Below are 23295 nucleotides of genomic sequence, written 5' to 3'. Positions count from 1 at the left end.
TCCCTCTCCTAGGGTGGGTGTGAAAGCCACCCAGTCTGGGCAAAGAAAGGGGTACTGGCGACTTTGTAAAAAGGCGTGAGGCTAAACGTGCTGCCGGGGCTCGTTTGCGGCACTGGCAGGCGGCTACGCGAGGCGGTGGGAGCGGGACGGAGGTGTGCAAGGCCGGCCTGGCTGGCTGCTCTCCTCACCCCACAGCCTGCCAAAAGGTGTGCGAACACCTCGCTTGGCGGCAAAGCACTCCCCGACTACTGCTTGTTTTAGCTCACGCCAACCTTGGTCTTCAGTACATTTTACGAAAAAAGGCACTGTGTTAAGTCCTCTTGATTCTGATGAAGCAAAATGAGAGATTTGATGTTAAGATGGCCGAGAAAACTTGAAAACCATCACCGCACAACATAGCGTCTCCTCCAGCGAAGGACTCCGGAGGCAGGAGGAAAATCTCTCTGAACGAAAATGCCAACATGAGCATTAAATGACAAAACAAACAAACAAACAAAAAACCAAACAGCTTCTGTCATGCACCAGGTCAAATCTCTTAAATATCTTAAGAGAAAACAAGTAGAACAGTATTGGTATTGCTGTACAGGTGAAAATTAAAATATGCTCTAACATATAATTGTACACGATTGGGAAGAGCAGAATTTTTAATGAAGGGCAGACAGCACTTTTAGGGCCAGCTAAACATTTTTTGCTTTAGCAGGGATGCAGAGCCAAAGCAGGGAGATGATTTGGCAGTATATTGACTGCACGCTTTTATCCTTTCGGCTGCTTAAGTTCTAGCAGAAGTAACTTGAACAGGACTACAGTTTAATACACTAAGGCTTACACAGAAGGTATTATTTTCTCTTTGACAGGGTCCAGTGCTATTTTTACGCTGTTTGATAGAGAGCTGCTGTTAGGCCTCAGGGAAGGAATAGCGATTCTTTAAGTAGGGTTTGCCTAACAGCAGCTTCCTCCCTCCTGCCACTTCAACCACCTTCTCCGATATAGGAAACGCCTGGCTCTCCTTTTCCTTTAAAAAATACATGTCATTAACTATCTCTTCAGTAATCCGCCTAAGAAACCCTGGCTTGTTTGTGCGGGACGCCTAACTATGACACCAGCCGCTCTGTTTGTTAGTCCCTTCCTCCCCACTCCAGTGCCCAGCCTCCCTGCCTCCTCAATCACATGTGTTGTTTCTCATTTAAATGAACAGTTGGATTCTTTTATTTCTTACAAGTGCTGGATTCGCCTTATCGCCCTCATTCCTTTGGGGGTTGCCAATTGGTTTTATCCACGGATGTATCATTTCTCATGCTTCCCTTTTTTCTTACAAAGAGAAAGAACCACTTCGTCAACAAGCCTCTCTGGAGTGGAAGATTAAAAACCTAGACATCACCTACCTTGCAGCGCTACTCCCAACTGGGTTGTGTAAAACTCAATTAAACTTGTCCCCATTGAATACTGCATTACAGTACATTAAACAGAAAATTCTTCAAGCGTGATGACAAAGCTTGAAACCTTGCCTCAAAGCTGTTCCTTGTAGCTTTCTTTAACATTTCAGTCTTTATGGTGCAAGTCTCCCGTTGACACAACTTTAGTCCAGCTATGAAAAATCACAGAGCCCCACAGGGATTAAAAGGGAAAGAGGAGGAGGAAAAAAAAGAAAGAAAGAAAAAAAAAGAAAACCCTGTCAAAGCTGGTCTTGGCACTTTCCTTAGTGCATCTATTGAAACTATATCACCAACAGACTAGAACCTGCGAAGTATTAGAGAGACCTATGAACAATCTGACAATTTAGAATAACACTATGTTCACTCCATTTGGTTGCCTTTATGCATTTTCTTTTCTCCAAGAGAAACAGGTATTCACAACTTCCCCCAATTAAAAAATTTACATAAAGCCTTAAGGTGGGACCAAAATATGAATTAAGGAAGGGTACAATTCTAGGGAAAAAAAAAAAAAACAAACAGATGTCAAGCCAAGAATTACAACCTCCTCTCAAATCCAAATGTCAGTGCTTTCTGAGGAAGTATGAATTAAGATCCAAATACAGAGCTGTACCTCACTGTGATGTAAATGAAATACCAAAAACTTGCTGCTAATATTTCAAGTATTAGTTTCTTCCCTTTATGAAACAATGATGACAAGTTTGCCTCAAATTTGTTTCTACCTGAGCTCACACTACTTCTCCAACTAACGACTGGAAAGATTTCAAATTCTAAGAAACTCAAGAATGAGTTGTCCATGGGATAAGTAAGTATTTTATACTAAAATCTACCAAAGGAAGAGTTATGTATGCTGAAAAAGGAAAAAAAAGAGGGCATCAAATACATTCAGAAAAATACCCACTTTTCTTACATAAACCTAATGAGACATAGCCATGTTACACGTCAGCACCTCCAAGCATATACAAGAGTTATCAAAAGCCTGACTGAGTAGTTACATTTCAACAATCCATCAATATACTTCCAAATACTTCTTTACTCTCTTGACTCTTTATAGTGATAGATGTAAAGAGACATGCCAAGCATCCAAATCTTTCCTAAATAATAAGGCTTGAGATGTTTGCTTCTTACCTCCTGCCTTAAAAGCAAGCATACTGTTACTGCACATGTTACAAAGCATTTTAAAAACACTTCCACTCACGAAAAATTTTCCTGCATTTCAGCCACAAATGCTGTAAATCATGCATTCACTATTTGGGCTGCTCAGACGTGAAGAGTACTGTGTAATTCTTTCTCCTTCTTGTGTACTATTACTTCAGTTTATACAAAATATTCTTAGTAGATAATATAAAAAGATTTTGAAGATGCCATATGATATGCATGCTATTGCTCTGCAAAGCTTATTAGTCCAACTATGTGTAGTTAAGTGCTGGATTATCACAGATAGACCACTATATAAGCTCTGAAAAAGAGAGAATGATGCATCCCGTTTTCAAAAGGGAACAAAGGCAAATGTAATTAAGCAACCCACATATTAGCAAAATTTTGGGACTCAATTACTTTCGGCAGTTCCTTTTCATCTCCTGAACTCTACGTTAAGTCCTGCGTGGCTTCTCTCCGGTGTTTCAATTTGCCAAAGAGCCCTGCTGGTAATGCAGTATTTAGGATCTACGATGAAGAGATGACAGGGGACTTGTAAGTCCCTGCTGATGACTTACCCTGTCTAGTGACAATATTTTTCCATCTCTGGGGAGCAGAGTTCAGTATCGTTGGGTACTTAGAATTATGGTATGCTATACATGCTATAAAGGACTACTCAGAGACTCAGTTCATCCTTTTTTGGACATTTCCTCTATGCACTTGAATCTCTGCAGAGCAGGAAAATGAGGAAAGAAATGAGAACAATGAATGAGGAAAATTATGGGATAGCTCTTTACTCCACTACACCAGTTTTGTACCAGTAGACGCCAATGAAGATAACTGACTGTGATGACAAAAAAAAAAAAGATAATGCACCAACCAAATGCTATACACTGAAAATATTTTAAATATCCCAAAACATTAACGGCTGTTTCCTGTGTTAAGGATATAGTCTAACTGGTTCAGTGCTATGGAAAAAGTCCGTTTTCCATAGAAACAACAGTTATGTCAGGATAAAGCAAAATAATATAGTAACCGTACAAGATTATTGAGTTTAAAACTCGTAAGTTGTCTCTAACAATATCAAAGAAAAGTGAGATTGTTTCCTAAGTAAAACTGAATTTTCCTCAGAGCAGAGTTATTTCTTTTTTGTGTCCTCCATTTACAGTACTATTCTACAAAACTCTTTAGCTTAACAAATATTAACCCATTTTCATCAGAGATGCTATATGAAAATAAATAATTGGAAAAGGAATAGCGTACATTTTTTTATTGTGCTCAGCTGGGCATATGTGCCTACTAGCTAATTTTGGGGGGCTACAGCTAACGAATTCATTGCAGTATGAATCACAGGCAACCTTCTACCAGGATCTGACAAGTTGTTACTACGTAAAAGTGACACAGTTTGATAAATCAGGTGTTTGATTTGTGGCATACAGCTAAAATCTGATCGGGCCCTTTCCAAAACACAGAATTAGATTCAGATTTACTGTTAAAAACTGCAGTCTGTTTCTTTTTCCCCAGTAGCCAACGTTATTAGTAATAGTGGCTGGAGTCTGCCAACTGCAAATGCAAATTGACCTAACTTTCTCCAGAAAGAAAGAAGGTAAAGAAACTAAGTAAAAATAAAGAATACTCCTGCATATTAATGGTAGACCATCAGGCTAATGTGCTCAAAGGAAACCTCAGCTAATCAGCTCCTATTGATTCCTCTATAACACTAACGTCCCAGAGACAACACAAGGGACGTGATACAGCCATACAATACAATACTGACACACAAAAGTAGCAGTCCTGAGCTTAAGAATTTCCTTCAATATCTTCAGCTTAAGGACCAACTCTTAGATCTCCCATGTACCAGTTTAACAGCCAAAAAGAATCCCATTTCAAGAAAATGCTCTTGTTAAGTAAAGTACTTCTCAATGGGTGCTTTTGGAGACTTCTCTGACTCAGGAACTGAACTCTCTCTGTACAATTAGACCTTTGAGTATTCAGCTATTCACGTGTTTAGACTTTGCAATAATTAGCAACACACAACAAAACTCCAAGTGCTAACATTAGGATCATGCTTCACTTTGCTGAATATGTACATATGTTCTTAAAGAGAAGAAGGTCATATATCAGCTCATCACTTTTTTGGAATTTTCTAGCTGAATAAATTAAAGCATTTTTTTAGGTGTAATTGATCTGAAATTAATTTTTTCTGCTTAATGTCACTGAGGAGCATTTTTATAAAGGAGGGGAATGGTGTTTTGGAAAGAACAGTTTTTATGACGCTGTGGATTGTTTTTTAAATGTGTCAAAAAAATTCAAGTTGCTCAATGTCCAAAATTAATCCATATGTTATGTTATGTCCTAGATTATAAAAACAAGATCAAACCAAAGAAACAGAATGCAGAATATTGCTCCTTTTACATACATTTCTGTAGGACAAAATGAAGACAAAATAAATAACGAATTATAGGAAGTGTATCAGAAAGACAGAGCAGTGCCACACTTATATAAAGCTGATGATCATATTGTGGTAAGCCAGAAAATTGTCATGTTTCACGTGTTACGGTGCAGTGGATGTAATTGAGAAATAGCTTGCGTGTACAAAACCACCATTCTCTCCTTCACTCACTGCAAAGCTTATGACGTTTAGGGATTTACATAGAAAGTACATGGGAAGAGAAAGAACTGTATTTAAAGAGCTGATCTCAGCAGATCTTCTGAGAGAGTGCAAAGGGCCAAAAGTGGCTTCTATGAAAGCAACAAAAACAGTTCATTCTTTAAACCATTATTAAAATTTCAATTTTCCCCCTAACTTAGCTAGTTAAACCCAAATAACTTACATAATACTTTGCATCACAAACCAGCTTTCTTAGTAAATTGCTCCTGGACCACTGGTCCACGAAAGACTCTCAGGATGGGGTTCTGAACGTACAGCCATTGCTTGTTTAGCCCTAATTAATTTCTACTTTAGGAGGGAATAGAAGATAAAAGTCTTGAAGTCATACTTCAGGCTACACTTTCCACCAAAGTAAGCCACTGAAAAATATCATTGTTTGTGATTTTATACTTCATTTGCTCCAACGATAAATATAATTTAATTGAACCTTAATCATAAAACTGGCTTAGCCTTAGCAATCTGTCAGTCTTATTTTAAATTTTCATTTAACTGTAACTTGAAAATGCATTTAAACCTCACATAATTTAAATCCATTAAAATGCACATGCAGCCACCATAAAAGCGAGCCTGTTCACATTTAAAATAACAGTTTATTAATAGAAGATGCACAGTGATCACTTGATGCCACCCCTTTCATTTCCTAGTGTAAAACAGTTCCCTTTCATCTCATACTTTAAGTTCAGTCGCCCATCTTATAATATCAGCAAACATTTTGGCTGGCCAAAGTCACCGTTGTCTCCCCTATGTCTCAGATGCTTCTGGTCGTACGTATCTGAATGTTTGTTTCAGCTAACAGACCAACCACAATACTTTGTCTTAGTTTCTGAGTTGAAGGTTAGGGCATATCAGTCACTTCCTGTTAATCCACTGATCCTTGGTTTTCTCAAAAATGTCTTTCGTTTGTTCAGATCTTGAATAATTTGTACACTGTCCTTACTGTTCAATATGCTTCTACCACAGTATTTTTATATATTCAATTGTAAAAGCAAATTTTCAATTTGTGTGTTCCTACATCACTACTGTTACAAACAAGAAATCTCCATTCACGAAAATAATGTTATAGAGCCCAGTATGTATTAACTGACTGTGCACTTCTATTTTTTTAAACAAGAAGTTACAATGGTTACTAAATCCATCTGATTAAGTCTGAATAGACCTCTTTTCTAGTGTTTCTACCACAATCTAACTTTTCAATATTCTTTTTACATTGGTTTGCACTCCCTAAAAAGTCTGTTTTTCCTTGTGTCATCTTCTACTTTCACCACTTTATTGCAAAACTAGCATTCTTCTGTAATTTATAAAGCTAATGCTAGCACTTTTCCCGAGCCTTAACAATGTTAACTAGGACTTAGTCTTTCTATCTTATAAAGATATAAAGTCTTTCTATTTTTTCTAAATAATATTTTCTCCCAATGATTATTAACCTGTGATAGTATAATTGTTCAGAATAGCTGGAGTTGCCTATGCAGAAGTTGACACTGCAGCTATAGAAAGAGATTTCAGAACCTTCTGTGCCTTGAGTGAAACACTAACTGAGGCCTGAGGGCTTTTTTTGTATATAATATGCATGTATGCACGTATATATGCCTGTATACTATGATATTATCATAGGAAATTATCCTACAGGCAATTTCTGCTCCAGCAACAAACCTTGATTCTGTATGCCACCAACTGATTCAGTCATATGCATCATCACTCAGTTACAGAACATCTCTACTAAATCTGCTTCAACATAGCAACTAGCTTCAAATATCACAATTCGGGCACACTCTAGCATAGATTTCTGTTTGTCAGCATCACACTGCCCCACATGCTCTGACGGACTGAAACTGAAACAAGAAAGAAAAAATGAAATCTGAAACAGCTTTTTTTTTTTCCTCTTCTTTTTTTAACACCAAAACAAATCACGTTTTAAGAAAGCTGCTAAGTACTTTCCGTGTCTGCAGTAACAGGGGTTCATTCCTTAGATACTAAACACACATTGAAGCAGGTTGCAACTTTTCCATACTTTCTTCAGTTCTCTTCAGAGAAGACTAGAATGGTGGGAAGGCTGAGGGATGCCCCAGCACTGGTGAGGAGAAGGGCAGCTGCAGGCAGTGGGAGCATCCTGCCTCCTTTGCAAGGGGGACTGCAAGGAGGGACTCCTGTATTTTGCGCCACGCTGGAGTTCCTTCTCTAACCTCCACTCTCCCTCCTCCCCATATCACTATACACACTTCAGAACCTGCCACAAAAAACAGGGTGCAATTGCCATTGCATTAGGAAAAATGGATGTGGTCCCCAGTGCTGGCCTCAGCGCGACAGTGCCCTGCTGTGAAGTCCTGCTCCTTGTGGCCTCTGTCTAGAGCAGGGAGCAGTGCTGGAATGCCGTGGGAGAAGGAGAGAAATGCTGACATTGATCTTTGGATCAGAGAGTACACAGATTGATCCCCAGAATCAATAGAGAGGTCAGGATTCAGTCACACATGATCTCTAGCTACAGCTCTTAAGTAATTTCTGGAAGACAATGGAGGGAGTTGTATGGCTGGATGTCACCAAGGGTTGCATCTTGATCTCAATTTCTGTTTAAGGAAACCTACACACCGGAAGAGCTTTTTCAATTGCTTTCAGCTCTGAATCCATTTTCCTGAGCATAAAAATATCTCAGTGTCCTTGGTATTGCAAGAGGAGCTATCCATTTCTTTTAACATACACATTGTTTTTATACTTCTCTAATTTCAAGAAGTCTCTTTTAGCTCCTAAATTAACAATGATGACAAAAATGAGCACAGATTGCTTTTAAAAGCAACACAGATTCTAAGTATCATCAATAAATAAAAGAGGCAGGATCCAAAATATGGCTAGGGAATTTGAGAAGAGAGAACTGCTGGCTGTGCCATTGCCTGTGTAAGCAAGCACAGCAATCACCTGCTGGAGTCTCCAGAGTAACAAGAATAGTTGCTTAGGGACCTAAGAATAAATCACTGGCTTGCAGGTCAATTAAGCGGCCAACAGACACTTGAATTCCACCCATTGTGCCATAACGGCCTTGCTTGTAAGCAGCTAGAGACAAAACACATCCAACATGATTTTAACATCGCGTTCCAGGCAGTCCAGCTCCACAGCCCACTTGGACATCACGCCTGCACATCACAGGTTTTCCTGGGAGCTTGGCACCTTCAATGCTACAAAAGAGTCCCCTGAATTATTACCATCAGGTTTAATCCATTTAGAGGTAAGCGGCACAGAAATCTCACACTGCACTGTAAGTTATACACAGAACCACCTTGAATGGGGGACGAATATATTTCTACATATTTTAGCTTTTGCTTTTATATGCCACACCATTTGTTTGCCTTGTATTACAAATGCACAGTAGGAGTATTTGATAGGAATCACCATAAAACAGGCTGCAGATGAATCCAGCCGTGTTTCCTCCCATACAGACATTTTATGCTCAGCACCAATAGAGCTGCCTGAAAAGAAGGACCAAGGTTTGATTTTAGGCTTCTAGGTCATGGTTTCACCTTGACAACAGCTCTTTCATTTCAAGCAGTAACATTTGCCAGGATCCCTAAGGTGTTTTCATTTTTGTCAAGAAGTGTAGAAAAAAGAAAAAAAAATAGTATGAAAAAATGATAAATCTTAATTCACAAGCTGCAGGACTATCTCTGTGTCTCCAGCACAAAACTTCAAATCCAATCCAGGACCTGGATGTGTATTAGAAGGCTGCAGATTTAAACCTTGTCCACCATGATCAAACTGGATTTATGGAGCATCATAACTCTCCAGACACCATCCAGCAGCTTATTAATTTAATAGACTTCTGTCCATTCCATGATGTTCCTGCCCTGACAGTCTCTCAAGATAAGGCGAAAGCCTTTTGACAGGACAGAGTGCATATATATTTTCTTCTGTTTTCTTGTGGATGGGGTTGTCGACAACTTGAAATGTGTGGCTCAGCAAATTTGGGGGCTTTTTTTCTTCCTTCTTGCTTTGCAGGGAAGATGACAGAGGTAACGCTACCATAAGCCACAGGGGTCACAAGGTTTACTGCAGTCCTCAATTTTTATTTGGCGTAATGAATGGAAAAAAAATAATTTAATTAAGAAGAAAATAAAACACATTTAGCATCTATGTCATATCCTGAAAATAATGACAACATTGTTCTTAAAATGATTTTTAAATGACTGATTCTACTGCAATTGAATTAGAAAAATGAGGGACAAATACGTATCTTGAAAAATAAAATCTCTGCATGATGTTTGCATATATTTTTGCCAGTGGTCTGAATGGCTGAAGCAATGTTTCTTTTCACATGGTCCCAGTGTGAAGTACATACTGGGCTTCTTTTCCATCCTGAACATGTTCTCATAGGTGAGTGTTAGGCTCAGTTCTAAGTATAATTCTGTGCAAATCATGTCAGTATTCTGTTTATTTCCTTGCCTCCTCAAATGAAAAAGAATTCCAACTTGAAACTATGAAATAAACTACACAATAAGTGACAAAAAGAACACAAGAAAAAACCTCAAACCAATGTACATATGATAACAACCTAAAAATACCACTTGGCTGTTATGTAAATGAAATGCACTAATAATGAACAAAAGTGGGAAGTGGAAATAAAACTGTACCCCTGCATTTCTTGTCATCTTCCCTTTATTAACTGCAGGCTTAGAATTTAGAGGGCATGTAATAATTCACTGTATGCTATTATATGCATATTATACTAATTCCATAAAGATGCATTAAATAACATTTTTCTTGTAGATAATTAAGACCATATACAAGGCCCTGACCTCTAAACTCCCTAAAGCAGATAATCCCCCATTGGATCTATTTGCATAGGTAAAAAATAAAAATAAGGGAAAAGTACAATCCTGCTTTGTGAGTTCTTTGAAGCTGAATTGTGTCTGAATTAAGTCCACAACACTGTGTCTGCCGTCAGCAAGCAATAAGTATCACTAGTCACGGGGACAAAATATTTTCTCCTTCTCTGGCCAGCGATTAAAGTAGCAGGACTAATTTGCAATAGTTTTGTTTGCAACAGCGTCATTAGGCATCCTGCCTTCTCAATATCCCTGCGAAACCAAACGTGAATCATGCCATCTACCTGCCTACCAATCATGTCTTTATATCTGTATCCATGACACTTTCTTCCAATGACTGTGAAGGTATATTGCCCTTGTACAGATACTATTTTATGTAAGCATTATACACATAATCATGCTTCTCTTGAGAAATATTTTGCAATTTTTCAGTGTTATGGAAAAAACGTAAAATAAGCTCTTCCACGGACCTTTGGTATTAGGATAAGCGTCACATGCATTTTGTTAAAAACTCAGATTTCTTTGTCACTGGGTACAAAGAAAGAACAAAAACCTGTAGCACCACCAAAGGCTTCAGCACATTGTTTAGCTAATGGAGGCATCCAGCCGGACAGCAGATACTGCAGTTTTCTGACTGTCCACATGGAACAGACTAAGTAAATTCACTCGATTTGCTTGTAATAGTAAGTGGAAAGAAGCCCCTTGCAACCTAAAATATATGCCCCAAGTTAACCTCTGGCCTATTAAACAACTTGTTCTCTGACCCAAACCAAAATATATTCTAATGCAGCAGTATTTAAACTCCTTATGATGTTTGACCTGTGTCTCATTAGGGTCTCTGATGCTATGTCTGTGGTGCAATGTACCATTACATTGCCTGAAGTTGCAGGAAAAAAAAGTATTTACTGGCTGAAAACTCATTCGCAGGGGAAAGCATGGTATCAAGGATCTCACAGAACAATTAAGAAAAGTAATCCTCTGTCACTAAGGAAAAATTTAAGAACTCTTTTGTTGTGACAACTGACTTTTCCAATATGTTAAAAAATAAGACTATTTTAAATTAGCAAAATTAATTAAAAATTGCCTTCAATTCTTACTAGTAATTTCGTGTAACTCTTTTGCAGCATTTATATCTTCAACGCATGGCACACACATCAGCTAAAGAACTCATCCCAGTACCAGCGAAGTAAGTAAACAGTTATCTATTTACCGACTTAAAATAAGTCAGCCCCTGGGCCAGGCGGCCAGGGGAAGCCCTGGGAGATCCGAGCACAGAGCCCTCTGCTTCCAGCCCTGACTTCTGCTCTGCCCTCTCCCGTGTGCTCCCTCTCCTCCAGTTTCTATTTATAAATTAGCTACATGACACAGTTTCAGTGTGGGCAGCTGTCATTTTAACTAATCTCATCCTGTAAATCCACCCTAGCAGGCTTGTCCTCTATTGTGATTGGAGAACAGACTTTTTTGGGCAGCTTTCAAAAGCAGCATCTGTTTGAGCAAGCACGCATCCCTTAGCTGTGCAGAGAAGCGCTCCCCCGAATTCCCCCCCCCCCCCCCCCAGTTTTGTGTTCACCAAAAGAAAATGACAATTCTCGGATCTCACCCTTAGGCAACATCCTGCCTAGCCAGGATTTTCTTATAGTCTCTCAGTGGGCACTGACTGTGATTTCACTTACGGAGGGATGGAGGCTTTTTATGGCGTTCGGTATCATGTGTCCGCTCCACCGGGACAATTAACAGGGCCATCCTGTGGAATTACTTACGAAGATGTCACGCGGTGCCTGTGGAACCGCGCTGGGGCGAGAATGGGTTTTTCTCCTCCCGCATCCTCTCAGAAATAACAAAGGGCATAAACTACTCAGTGCGGCCAGGCAGAGGAGGAAATAACATCAGTAAATCACTAATGGAAATGCAAAACCAAACACTGCCTCACGCAAAATGAGATGACGGCCGGCTCGAGAAGCGTGCGAGTCGCTGCCGGCGGCCGGCTCCTTTTTGGCAGCTGTACCTGACCCCATCCTGCCGCCCCATCCACCAGCACCCGTCCCTCTCCCTCCAAAGGGCAGCCTGAGAAGCAGCCATTTTCTGATTTGGGGTTTTGCAGCAGAAGACGTGCCCCGCAGCTGCCACCCGGCTGGGCAGCGTGCTCGGTGGTACGCAACGCAACCCAACTGGCCCAGACACACGTTAAACATGTTGGTTTTCCTGCACAGAGTTATCCTGTGGTGCTCTGCAATCAATTACTGTTATACCACCATCATTAATAATTTTCTTAATGAAAATGATTCTGTTGATCTCCGTTGTATTTTAATTATCAGAGTTAAGCATAATTACACTGCAGCTCTGAGCTGGCATGTAGACTCCTTTAGGGCGCAATTTTGTTTTAACACACTGATAATGTAATTTTACATTGTGTCAGTTGTTTAGTTATTATCCAGTCGTACAATTCCGCTGTATTCCTGATAACAGATAATAACCTTAGCACCTCCTATATCCTGAAGTCATTTAAAAAGCAATATTGGAATTTCACAACTAGCTAACTTAATCGCCTTATGATTTTATAATTCCCACAGCTAAATATTTGTACAGACACCCTGTTTTAACAATGCCACTAAACATACAGTATCCATACATTTCACATAAATGGCTTAAATAATATCTAGAAAAATGTCTGTTACATGAGCATGGTTTTCTCTCTGTGCAACTGTATTTTTTACACCGTTTCTATTCTATTCAGTCATAATTCATTTTTAAAAATCTCTTACAGTCCCAGTGGAAGATTTGCAGTTAATACCCCAGCCCCCTCCTAGGTTGTGGGGGGACTCCTACCTCTGGGGTTAGAGATTTACCAAGTCTGGTGCACAACTCTGTTAGGTACGAATGCTTCTCAAGTATGCTGTGTTGAGATGAACATACAGTTCATGCATTAATACTTCCCACCATGTATCTTGCTTGAATTACTGAAACTCTGTAGCTGTTTTTTTGGAAAGAACATATTTATAATTCCAGATAAGCTACGATTCCTAAAATCTGTCTCTAAAATTTCAGTTACTGTTTCTAGGACATCTCTTAAATTATTTAATAGACTACTTTTGCAACGTGAGAGAAGTTTGACGTAAATATTAAAACAAAAAGAGCATGTTTTTTAAGTGTAATTACAGTTGTAAAAGTTTCCTTTCAAAAAAATAGAATGGGGTAATGGCACATGCCATGAGTAGCCAGCTTGTAGCTGGGCTTGTAAAAAGGGATACTAATGAACTGTTTTTCCCTTTTCTAATTTGTCCTAGTATTGGGGGAATGTAGTTATAAAAAATACAGATAGAATTAAGTGATGCTAGACTAAACAGAATTAATTTCAAATACTTAATAGTTATTTCATAGCTATTCGCTCTGAATGTACTCTGATGTATGTTTTTAAATAACCGGTTTCTTAATCTAAAAATTTATATAGAAGATTAATTGTGGTTCCACTGTAATAGCTTAGCAATATAATCCTATATATGTACATCATATATATACACATACATGCACGCACACACACTTTTTGTGTTTGCTTGCCTAGGGAAAATATTTTATGGAGAGTTTTGAAGGCAAATAGGGAGTTAGCTGGCCAGCTCAGATTCGTTTTCAATAGGAACTACATGCCAGACTCCTCCCTGTGATTATTGCATGTGCAATACATGGGTGAATACAGTGCCCACAGCCTTTAGTGAACTGGAAGTCAGGCTGACATTACTGTACTCTCCTGAAAGATCTGGGGAAAATTCTGCTCTCAAAGATATCACTGTAATAAGCTAAAAGGGAATATGGCATGTGCTTCTGAGTCAGCAACTGATCGACCAGTAACATGTACTGCTAGCCAATTCTTAAACTTATTTTCCTCTTAGAAATGTGCCAATTTACCCCACTCATCTTGGGTATAGTAGGGAAAACAGCTCCCAGGGGACCAAATCTGCTACATGTACAATTCCACACATTTGTTCAGCTAATTGCTTTCAGGAATAACAATGTATTGCTAAGCAAACTAACAAAATTATACACAGCAACTACAACATAACATCGAATTACAACTACATGCCAGCTGACACCGTTTCATTAGAAGTAATGGCACTGCAGGAGACAGAAAGCTAACACAAATCAAAGCAATGTAATCTGGAATGATGAGATACAAATTGAAGGAAGAAACATTATTCTATTTATTTATTTTACCATCTTCTATTTGACATTGTTTTGTGATCTGAGCCAATTAATCTTTCTAGCACAAAAATCCCAGCAGAGCTCAAGGCAAGTGTAGGTGCTTAATGAATGACAGAGCAGCCAACTCAAAGTGCAGAGAGATGAACAGAATGAAGTGAAGTTAAAGCATATCTACAACTTATTTCCCACAAAAGTTTAGTGAAGTAGCAGGTTCTTAACATGTATTTATAAATTAGGGCTCAAATTTACCCTCAACTTTAGTTCTAGTACACATCTGCAGTAGAGATAACAGAATTCACCTTGAGCACTGTATGACTGTCTCACAATACCTTGTTAGCCGAGTACTAAAAACACCAGCATCATCAATGAAACAAAATCGAGTACATTTGAATGAAAAGACTAAGACTCTGGGCTACTCAGACTGCACGAAATTGAAGAAAGTTTTTAGTATTTGAAAAAAAATCGTATTTTAATAGATTCAATCAGACAGCACTGAAACTGTCTAATGAATTAGTTAGTGTTTGTAAAGTACTTTGAAGATGAAAAGTCTTACTAGTATATATGTGCTAAGTATTATTATAATTACAGAAAGAATGTAATACTTGATAAGACACCATCCTGTGGGAATTTGCAGAAGCTGTATTTTGGAGTGAAAGTGATTTCCCATTACATTAAAAAGTTGTTGCAGAAAAGTTTGCCTGTGAGTCTTCAATACTACAAATAGCAAACTGCAGCTCTGGATTCACAAGAAAAGCTTTACTGTTACTCAAGAGCCTTTTGCTGCAGCTTCCACTTGGGCAGCAATCAGCAAGCTGCGAAGGAAGGGCAGCTCAACCCTTTTTAGATCTGAGCCCAGTTCTCTAGTACTGCAGGTGTTTCAGGTTGCAGAATGACTGTGTTGGCATTCTGTAATTATAATAGAAAGAATTTATAAGACCCTGGTGTGCAACTCATTTTTAACATGCAAATTCCCTGTTTTCAGCGTTTCAACTTTCAAAGGCTTGTGGCAGTTTAAAAGCAATCCTCTTATAAGTGTATAAATTGCAATGATTATAGGAACAAGTTGTAATTGTTTCTAGTAAGTTTTTAGGAGTCTTTGATGTTATGATTAGTGTTTTGTATGTTAATATATTGATATGGGCGCTTATTTGCCTGGATGCTTGTATGCTGAAATGGTCACTAGGTTGCCTCAGCAAACAATCTTTGATCTCAGTAGGTCTGTTTGGTTAGAAATAAAACCTAAAAGAAATTAAACAAGAACAGTGCATGTTCTGAAGTATTCACAAAGTGCTGAGATTTGTGATTGAAACACAAGGAAGGAAAGTCATAGTTTTGCAACCTGATCTTCAGGGGGAATGCCAAAACCAGCTACACTAAATAAATTATTCTTATTCCATCTACTTAAGTGGTGGGTTTTTTGGTGTTTTTTTTTTCCTAAACATACTGAAATGATACCATAATCACATTTACAGAGCTTTCACAGTGACTGACCAAACAACGTGGCGCATAGTCCATGGCACTATGGACTGAACCCAAGGCTCTTTGGGTTTGTTCAAGATGCAAGACAAAAGCCTTTGCATCTTGAACCAAAGTAGCTGTTAGATGTGGTAGATTAGTGTCATGGTTGGGGGGCCCTCGTAAGAACTCATATTGACTTGAGTAAATCTGACAATTCACATAAGACAGAAAGATGTGAAGCATCATCACGTCATGCCACTACACAGAGACTGGAATGTCAGAGGTGACAACCCTGAAATCCAGTTCCAGTTATCTTCTGTTACCATGCTGACATGAAGTCTTATCATAGTCCAATCAAGTTCGCATTCTTCTTATAAACCCAAATTTCAGTTAGTAGTCTACAAGGTAATGTAACATGGAGAAATGCTATCCAGTATATCCAATAAAATGTCAGAAAAAATTCACCTATTTAAAGCGTATAGATTTTACTGATGTTTCCCAAGAGGCACTAACTCTCAGAGAGAAACGGATGGTATGTCTTATGTCAGCTGACGTCCTTCTGTGTTTATAAAGCATTTAGTACACTACAGACACCATGTGGGTTTTTTATATCATTAAAAGGAAGAAAAAAAAAGCGCAAAACCAGAACACGGTAGGAAAACAGGAATGAAAACTGTTCCGACTTTAAGGGGAGACAAACTACTTCATTTTCCTGTTACGCAACAGGTATATTTTTATCTCGGTACCTTACACAAGAAAGTAGAGAAAAAAAATCGGCTTGTGTTTACCTTTGCTGTACACAATGCAGTTGTTTTTGTTGTCTTCTACTCCTTGCCAAGTCACATCCAGCAACCACTTGGGGCCAGCAGTCAGTGCCATAGGGACTGAAGCCTTTGTCTTCTGTAGGAAGGATGATAACAAACAGATGCCATTTGCTTGCCTTGATTAAGAACTTGAATAATAATAGTAATAATCATTTTATTTGCAAACAACAAAATCTCCAAACCCATAAGCCAAGGTCTTATTCCCCTGCCTCAGGATTTTTTTTTAAGAAGACACAAGCAGTAAGCTTTAGTTCTTTCATTGATTGAATGGTGAAACTATTATCAAGGATTTTTTCCGAAAGATATTGGATCAGATCTCCAAGATTAAGCAGATCTCTGGTGGCTGAGAATTATAAAGGGAATGCAGATGACTTTCACAGCAAAGAGCCAAGTGTTTAGAAGTGAACTTTAGCCACATTGTACTTCATTATCAATGGGATCTCACTATTTCCTGAAACAGACAGGAAAGAACTTAAAGAATCGGTATCCATTTCAAAGATCTGTCCTGGGTAACATTTGTATTATCATAGGAAATTGTTCTGAATGGATAATGGAATTTTTCCCCTTTTGCTAAGTGTTGATGTGTGATTTTACTATGTCTGAAATAATAATAATGCTAATGATTCACTGCACTTTGTCTCCAAAAAGACTATAAAAGAAGTTGTATTAATAAATTCAAAGGCACAAAAGTAAAGCATGACATCCATTGCACCTGAAAGGCATGCAGGCAAGGAAATGCACATTTAACAAAACCATCTCCTGTGTATATTTCATATTCTATATTTAGAGAATTTGGTATTTGAGGAGATAAGGTAAAGGCTTCAAATTTATTAACACTTAACTCCTTCTACTAATCAAATGGCAAAACCTCTGTGGGTAATCCTGAGTTTGTCAGTACGTGGCACTGAGATGCCACTTAGACTTCTATCATTCACAGTTCTTTTTCTCTGCATCAAGCATGAAACCACAACAGAGAGTACAAAGTACAACAGTCACCATGTAACTTCTTTTTTTTTTCCGGGATATAATTCTGTCCAAGACATTCTAACCTTACCTAAGAGAATTTGATTAATTATTTTTATATTCCACCAGTAATTCTCTAGTTGGCTCCAGCTATGTTCTATTGCAATATTCTGTATGATTAAGGGAGTTAGTTAAAAAATGTTAAGATACGCAAAATCATGTATTTACATGGACATTCCAGATGCGTTGGCCACATTTATTATCTATGACTGTTCTAGAAATGTAGTGAAGTATATTAAGGGTTACCACAGAACATATTACATTCCCAAAATATACAGGAAAAAATTTATTGAAAATAAGATATTTAAAATATTTTAGTTTTATAAGATTAAATTCATAATCTTATATATTTAATATAATTTACGATATACCAATATTTTAATAATGATAGAATAAGACATATTGAATGTCACAGTTCTTCATTTTTTGGTTTTTTGATCTGTTTATTCTCTAATACTGTTTTATCAAATATAATATTTCTTGCTTAGTTTCCATTTCAAATTTTGCATTTTTCATACAAATGTTTATGCATAAGTCACAGTTCTTCTGCATGCACTCCATGACATTATTCATCTTCCAGAAGTGTTGGGAAAAACAGATATAAATGAAGAGTGAAATTAGTAAAAAGGAATGTAACAGCTAGCAACAATATACCTACCTAGTGTAAAAATACTGCATCCAGAGACATGCAAGGTCAATTCCTAATACTGCTTTTTCTACTGGAAGTTGCAGAAAGCGTGTTTGCTTATATGAAGTATTACAAGAGTCAACCTGTCCTGGTTTCAGCTGGGATAGAGTTAATTTTCTTCCTAGTAGCTGGTATAGTGCTGCGTTTTGGATTTAGGATGAGAATAAGAAGAATGTTGATAACACACTGATGTTGTAGTTGTTGCTAAGCAGTGTTTACACCAAGTCAAGGACTCCTGAGCCATACTGTCCTGCCAGTGAGAAGGCAGGGAGGTGGGGGACACAAGAAGTTGGGAGGGGACACAGCCAGGACAGCTGACCCAAACTGGCAAAAGGGATATTTCATACCATATCACATCATGCTCAGTATATAAACTAGGGGGAAAGCTGGCCAGGAGCTGCTGCTCAGGAACTGGTTGGGCATCAAGTCAGCGGGTGGTGAGCAATTGCATTGTGCATCACTTGTATATTCTAATTATTTTTTTGTTATTATTATTACCACTATTACTACTATTATTATTTTCCCTTCCTTTTCTGTCCTATTAAAATATCTTTATCTCAACCCATGAATTTTACTTTTTTTTCCGATTCTCTCCCCCATCCCACTTGGGCAGGGGGAGTGAGCAAACAGCTGTGTGCTGTTTAGTTGCCCGCTGGGTTAAACCACGACACAACCCAGCTGCATGCATTTGAAATCTGAATTTAAATTCTGATTTCTAATTGGCCAATAAACAAGACAATTTTTTTTTTTAAATTTGGTTAAGTTCATATATAAATTATCAAGAAGCCTGATATTACCAATTATGAAATCAGTGCAAAGTATTTACATATGGACTGCACAAAAAATAATGATGTAAATGAGACATGAACTGAAAAAGATCTGCAAGAGATGAGATGAGAGGTAATCAAAGTATCATCTCTATCTTCTATTACAGAAGACTCTAGACTTTAGTGTCATTTACACCAGAACAGCGCTATGGCTGCTATGTAAACAAAGAAGAGTGTCTATTCTTCACGTAGCTGAGAATCATACCCATATTAAATACAAGCTTTAGCATGAATATTAGCATGACTGCATAGCAATAATGAAGAGGAGGACCAGGACATGTTCCTACCACATGCTGGATTTCTCCAACTGCCATTTCAGTCAAGCCTTTAACATGTTTTTTGTGCTTATACGTGCTCTCAGTCTCTGGTAATCCCAAGCACAATCCAAAGACAGTGCAATATTATCCAGGTAGTGGACTTTTCCAAGTACACTGTAAAAGATTGACATTCAAACAAGTCTTCTTCTTAAAGTTGGAGGCCAAGTTAAAAAACAAAACAAAACAAAAATCTATCTTTTAAGTGCAGAAGGGATCATTATTTAATTTTCACAAGATCTAATTCCTATTTCTGGTTTTCTTCTTACCAGACATCTGACATTTCACTGTGTCTCTCCTGTCTGTAAGGGTATTATTTGCATTAAGGTGGTATCAAAAAGCCTCAAATGATATCAGGATCTTCTTGTGCTGGGCAATAGTTTATTATCTACAAAGACAGGACAAATAGTATGTCCTGGGAAGGGATTATACTAACCACATACTTCTGAGGAAGAAATGAGATCCAGAGATACCGTTTGACTTTCTCATGAAGATTAATTTCTCCTTTAGTAAGTGCAATGATTATAGGCTTAGTCCCAGGCCACCGTCCCTGTTTCTTCTAGACAACAAGAGGAGCCCAAGCTGGTGCCTCATCCCTTCTGAGGTGAAGCAGCAGCAGCAGCAGGTAGACTGAGCACCAGCAGCCAGGACGCGAGTCTGCTTTGCCGTTCCCCATTTACAGGGCTTTTTTGGAACTTAAAGAACTACACAGAGATTGCTAAATTAGCTTCCAGGTCGGCTTGGCAGTAAAACTTGTAATCAGTTCAGCAGCTGTGAGTGGTCTCTAGGCACCAGCGATAGGCTGGAGGCAGCACTGGGTGTTTCGTCTCACAGCTCTGCTAGCCCAGAAGAGCTGGTGGACACCTCAAAAGAATTTCCCATTCTCCCATAGCTCTGCTCCCAAGCTGCACAGATATGTAAATAAACTTCATTTAATATGAAAGCAAAACTTCACAAGGCTGCTTGTAAAGCTTGGCAGCTCCACTAAGGGAGACGGGCAATGGCTTTTCCTTGAAGTACCTCACAGGCATATTGTGTGAGCTGTTAGATGAGTCAGGACCACCACAGCAGTTCTTGGGGTCTGGCATCCTGTGAGGTTCACACGTTCATAAGAAGTGTTCACCACTGACAAAGGCTTGCTCTTGTTGTGCCTTATTACATAGTAAGAATTGAAGCAAGCCTGCTGATTCAGGAAAGGCCATTTCCCTAAAATGGTTAAAATGAAAAGACCCCAGTCCAAGATAACAAGAAGCCATGGTTAAATCAGTCATGCCTTTATCACCTCAAGATTAGACTACTGCAATGCGCTATACCTGAGGCTACATTTTAAATCCATTTGAAAGCTGAAGCTGGTGCAGAATGCAGCAACCCGCTCATAAAGCAGGATATCGTTCTTTGAGCGCATTACACCAGTGCTTTTTAATCTTCACTAAGTGTCTGTGGGATTTAAAGCACTGGTTACAACCTGTGAAGCCTGGGACCTGCCTGTTTGAGATGATACCTAATTGAGACCTGCCAGGTCTGTGCCCCAACCGTACAACGACAGCTGAGATCCACGGAGGAACATGAAAAAGGGCTTTCTTGGCTTGACACAGAAGAAACTCTTGGCAGGGCAACATGTTCTTCACGACAGCTCTTTAGCTTTGGGACACTATCCCACTTGAAGTAAAGTATGTTCATGTTCTGACTCTCAGAGAGTACTATGAAAATCATTCTGTAATTCATAAGGTGTATTTGTTGTACTGTAACATTTAGTTGGTCATGCCCAAAATAGTGGTGGTGGTGGGAGGTGTTAGCTACTTTATGCTATGTTTTTTTTGCAGTGCTGTTAGGAATATCTCTAGCTTAAGAAAGATACCTTTTTACAAAAAAGCTTTCTTGACACAGAAGCAACAATATTACAGCTGCTTAAAAATAGGACTTCAAAAACCAAACAAAATTTTATTTCTCCCTCCAAAAGAACAGCTACAAATTTCTCAAAAGCTTACAAAACATTCTGCCTACTTCCTAAGTATAATCATAGGGACCTGTTAACATGGGTGTCCATAAAATGGGGCCGTACAATACTAACCTCACGTTTTGGAAATGAGGGCACATTATAGAACCGCAACATTGTTCACTGCTCTACAATAGGTAGAGTGTGTATTCTACACTTCAATAATTTTTACCTGAAAATGCAATTTCTGCTAATGTCTTCATGCCATAACTAGACAAATTTGACAAGGACAAACAGGGTCAAAACTGCGATCTCTCAGGGAACAATTAGAATCAGCTAATGAGGATAAAAGAGGTCAGGCAGGCATCCACTTTTCACGAACCTTTGAAGCAACTGGACAAACAAGGGAGGTAACCCTCAATAAATGTTTACATTCAGTCAAGAGGTTAATGGAGATAAAAATAGCCATCACAGCAGGCCGAAAATAGTTTTGCACCCTTGCTAAAAGGAATCAGTGATGACAAGTAACATTAGATGAGCTGTTCCCTGCAAAGATTTCTAACATATGATGTGTGTGGCCTGGCAGAAACTTGAGGAAACCCCCGTGCTGAAGAGAAATACGGTATGAGCAAGTTGTTTGATATATATGAAATTCTGATGTCAAATGCCGATTGTTGCTAGCTGTTTCCAAAGAAGCTGTGCCAGAGCAAGAAATAGGTACTGAGCTGATGTTCAGTAAGTCGCTGTGACACGACCCTCCTGTCCCAGGCATGGTGTTCCAAAAAGTGCTCAACGTTATTTAAGGAGCTGTACCATTCACTGAAAAATCACTAAATTTCTATCTTTACCTTTTTTTTCCTTCAAGCAGTACAGGCCTCCATAATGTCAAAACTACTTCCTTAACATACTCTCACCAAAACAGAGGAAACTTGCTGGAGACTGAATATACTCAAGGGCTTTGCTTCTAACTGTATTTTGGTTCCCACAAACAGATTTTCTTTCTAAATCTTCCAAAGAGCCTGAGTTCCCATGAAAGATACAGAACATTACCAAAATGTCTTCGTGCCCTTGGAGAAAGTTCTCATGCCCTACTCTGCAGTGTTACTTTATATAGCCAATTAAAAACAAGACTGTACTGGGAGAAGAGCTGTAAATATACCTCAGGTGACTTCAGATATGAGTTTGGGATAGTAAAACACCAGTTAATACACCGACGGAGGTTTCTACTTCGAAATTCAATTTAAATTCAATTTGATCATCACAGGGTTGACGTACCTTCTGACATGCTGAAACTGCAGAACATACCCTCTTGAGAGGTTAAGTTCACCTTTGGTGGTCACCATACTCAATACAGCAAAACTTTATAAGCTCATCAAATCAGTTCAGTTGGGAAGGTCTCCCAAGGGGTCATTCTGGACCGACCAATAACAGAGAGTTGCATAGGTCTCAAACTATCCCTACTTATGTTTTAAGATGTTTTTGAATAATAAGAAGAGTGGTAACTCCACTTTATCACCTCACGCTTACATTGACTATCTCTATGTATTTATCATGTAACTGATTACAAATTCATCAAGCCCTAAGACAAGCCCATCCAAACAGCCCAGAGGACAGACACAGACCATCATTTTGTTGTCGATTTGTGTGCAGTCAGCTGGACTGTCCTTCAATTTCTGTAGCTTCCCTGAAAACTCTTATCTTTTTCCAAGGAGGATTCAGTCTTGGAAGAATATTTATCTCAAGGGCTTCTCTGGAAACCCTGCCAGTCAAGGTCTGTGGCACCACAGCACCATGGCTTTCTTTGCTAGACATGCAGAGGCAACTCCTCTCCACTCAGACGAGACTGGAGATGTCAGGAGGTTTTCGGTGCCATGGTTCCATGCTGATGACAAAAACATCACCAAATAAGGCAAAGACACGGCAGTCTCCAGCCTATAAACACCTACTCTGGAACTGTACAATTGCAACAGGATTTCAGTTTTCAC

The 23295-nt window shown here is 38.7% G+C and overlaps 1 protein-coding gene across 2 annotated transcripts in view; it reads right to left on the bottom strand.

Moving 5' to 3' along the window:
* The window catches only part of ZFPM2 (zinc finger protein, FOG family member 2), a 323709-nt gene that overhangs the window by 91905 nt on the left and 208509 nt on the right, over nucleotides 1-23295 (bottom strand). For both annotated transcript variants that reach the window (XM_052788292.1, XM_052788290.1), the window contains one exon: nucleotides 16487-16598. In XM_052788292.1, the coding sequence (XP_052644252.1) occupies nucleotides 16487-16598 (112 nt within the window). The remainder of the gene's footprint in view (nucleotides 1-16486; nucleotides 16599-23295) is intronic.

This window comes from Harpia harpyja, chromosome 5 (assembly GCF_026419915.1).
Source record: "Harpia harpyja isolate bHarHar1 chromosome 5, bHarHar1 primary haplotype, whole genome shotgun sequence".
NCBI classification, from domain to species: Eukaryota; Metazoa; Chordata; class Aves; order Accipitriformes; family Accipitridae; genus Harpia; species Harpia harpyja.
The sequence above is the reverse complement of the archived record's forward strand: the minus strand, read 5'-3'. Positions and strand labels throughout refer to the sequence as shown.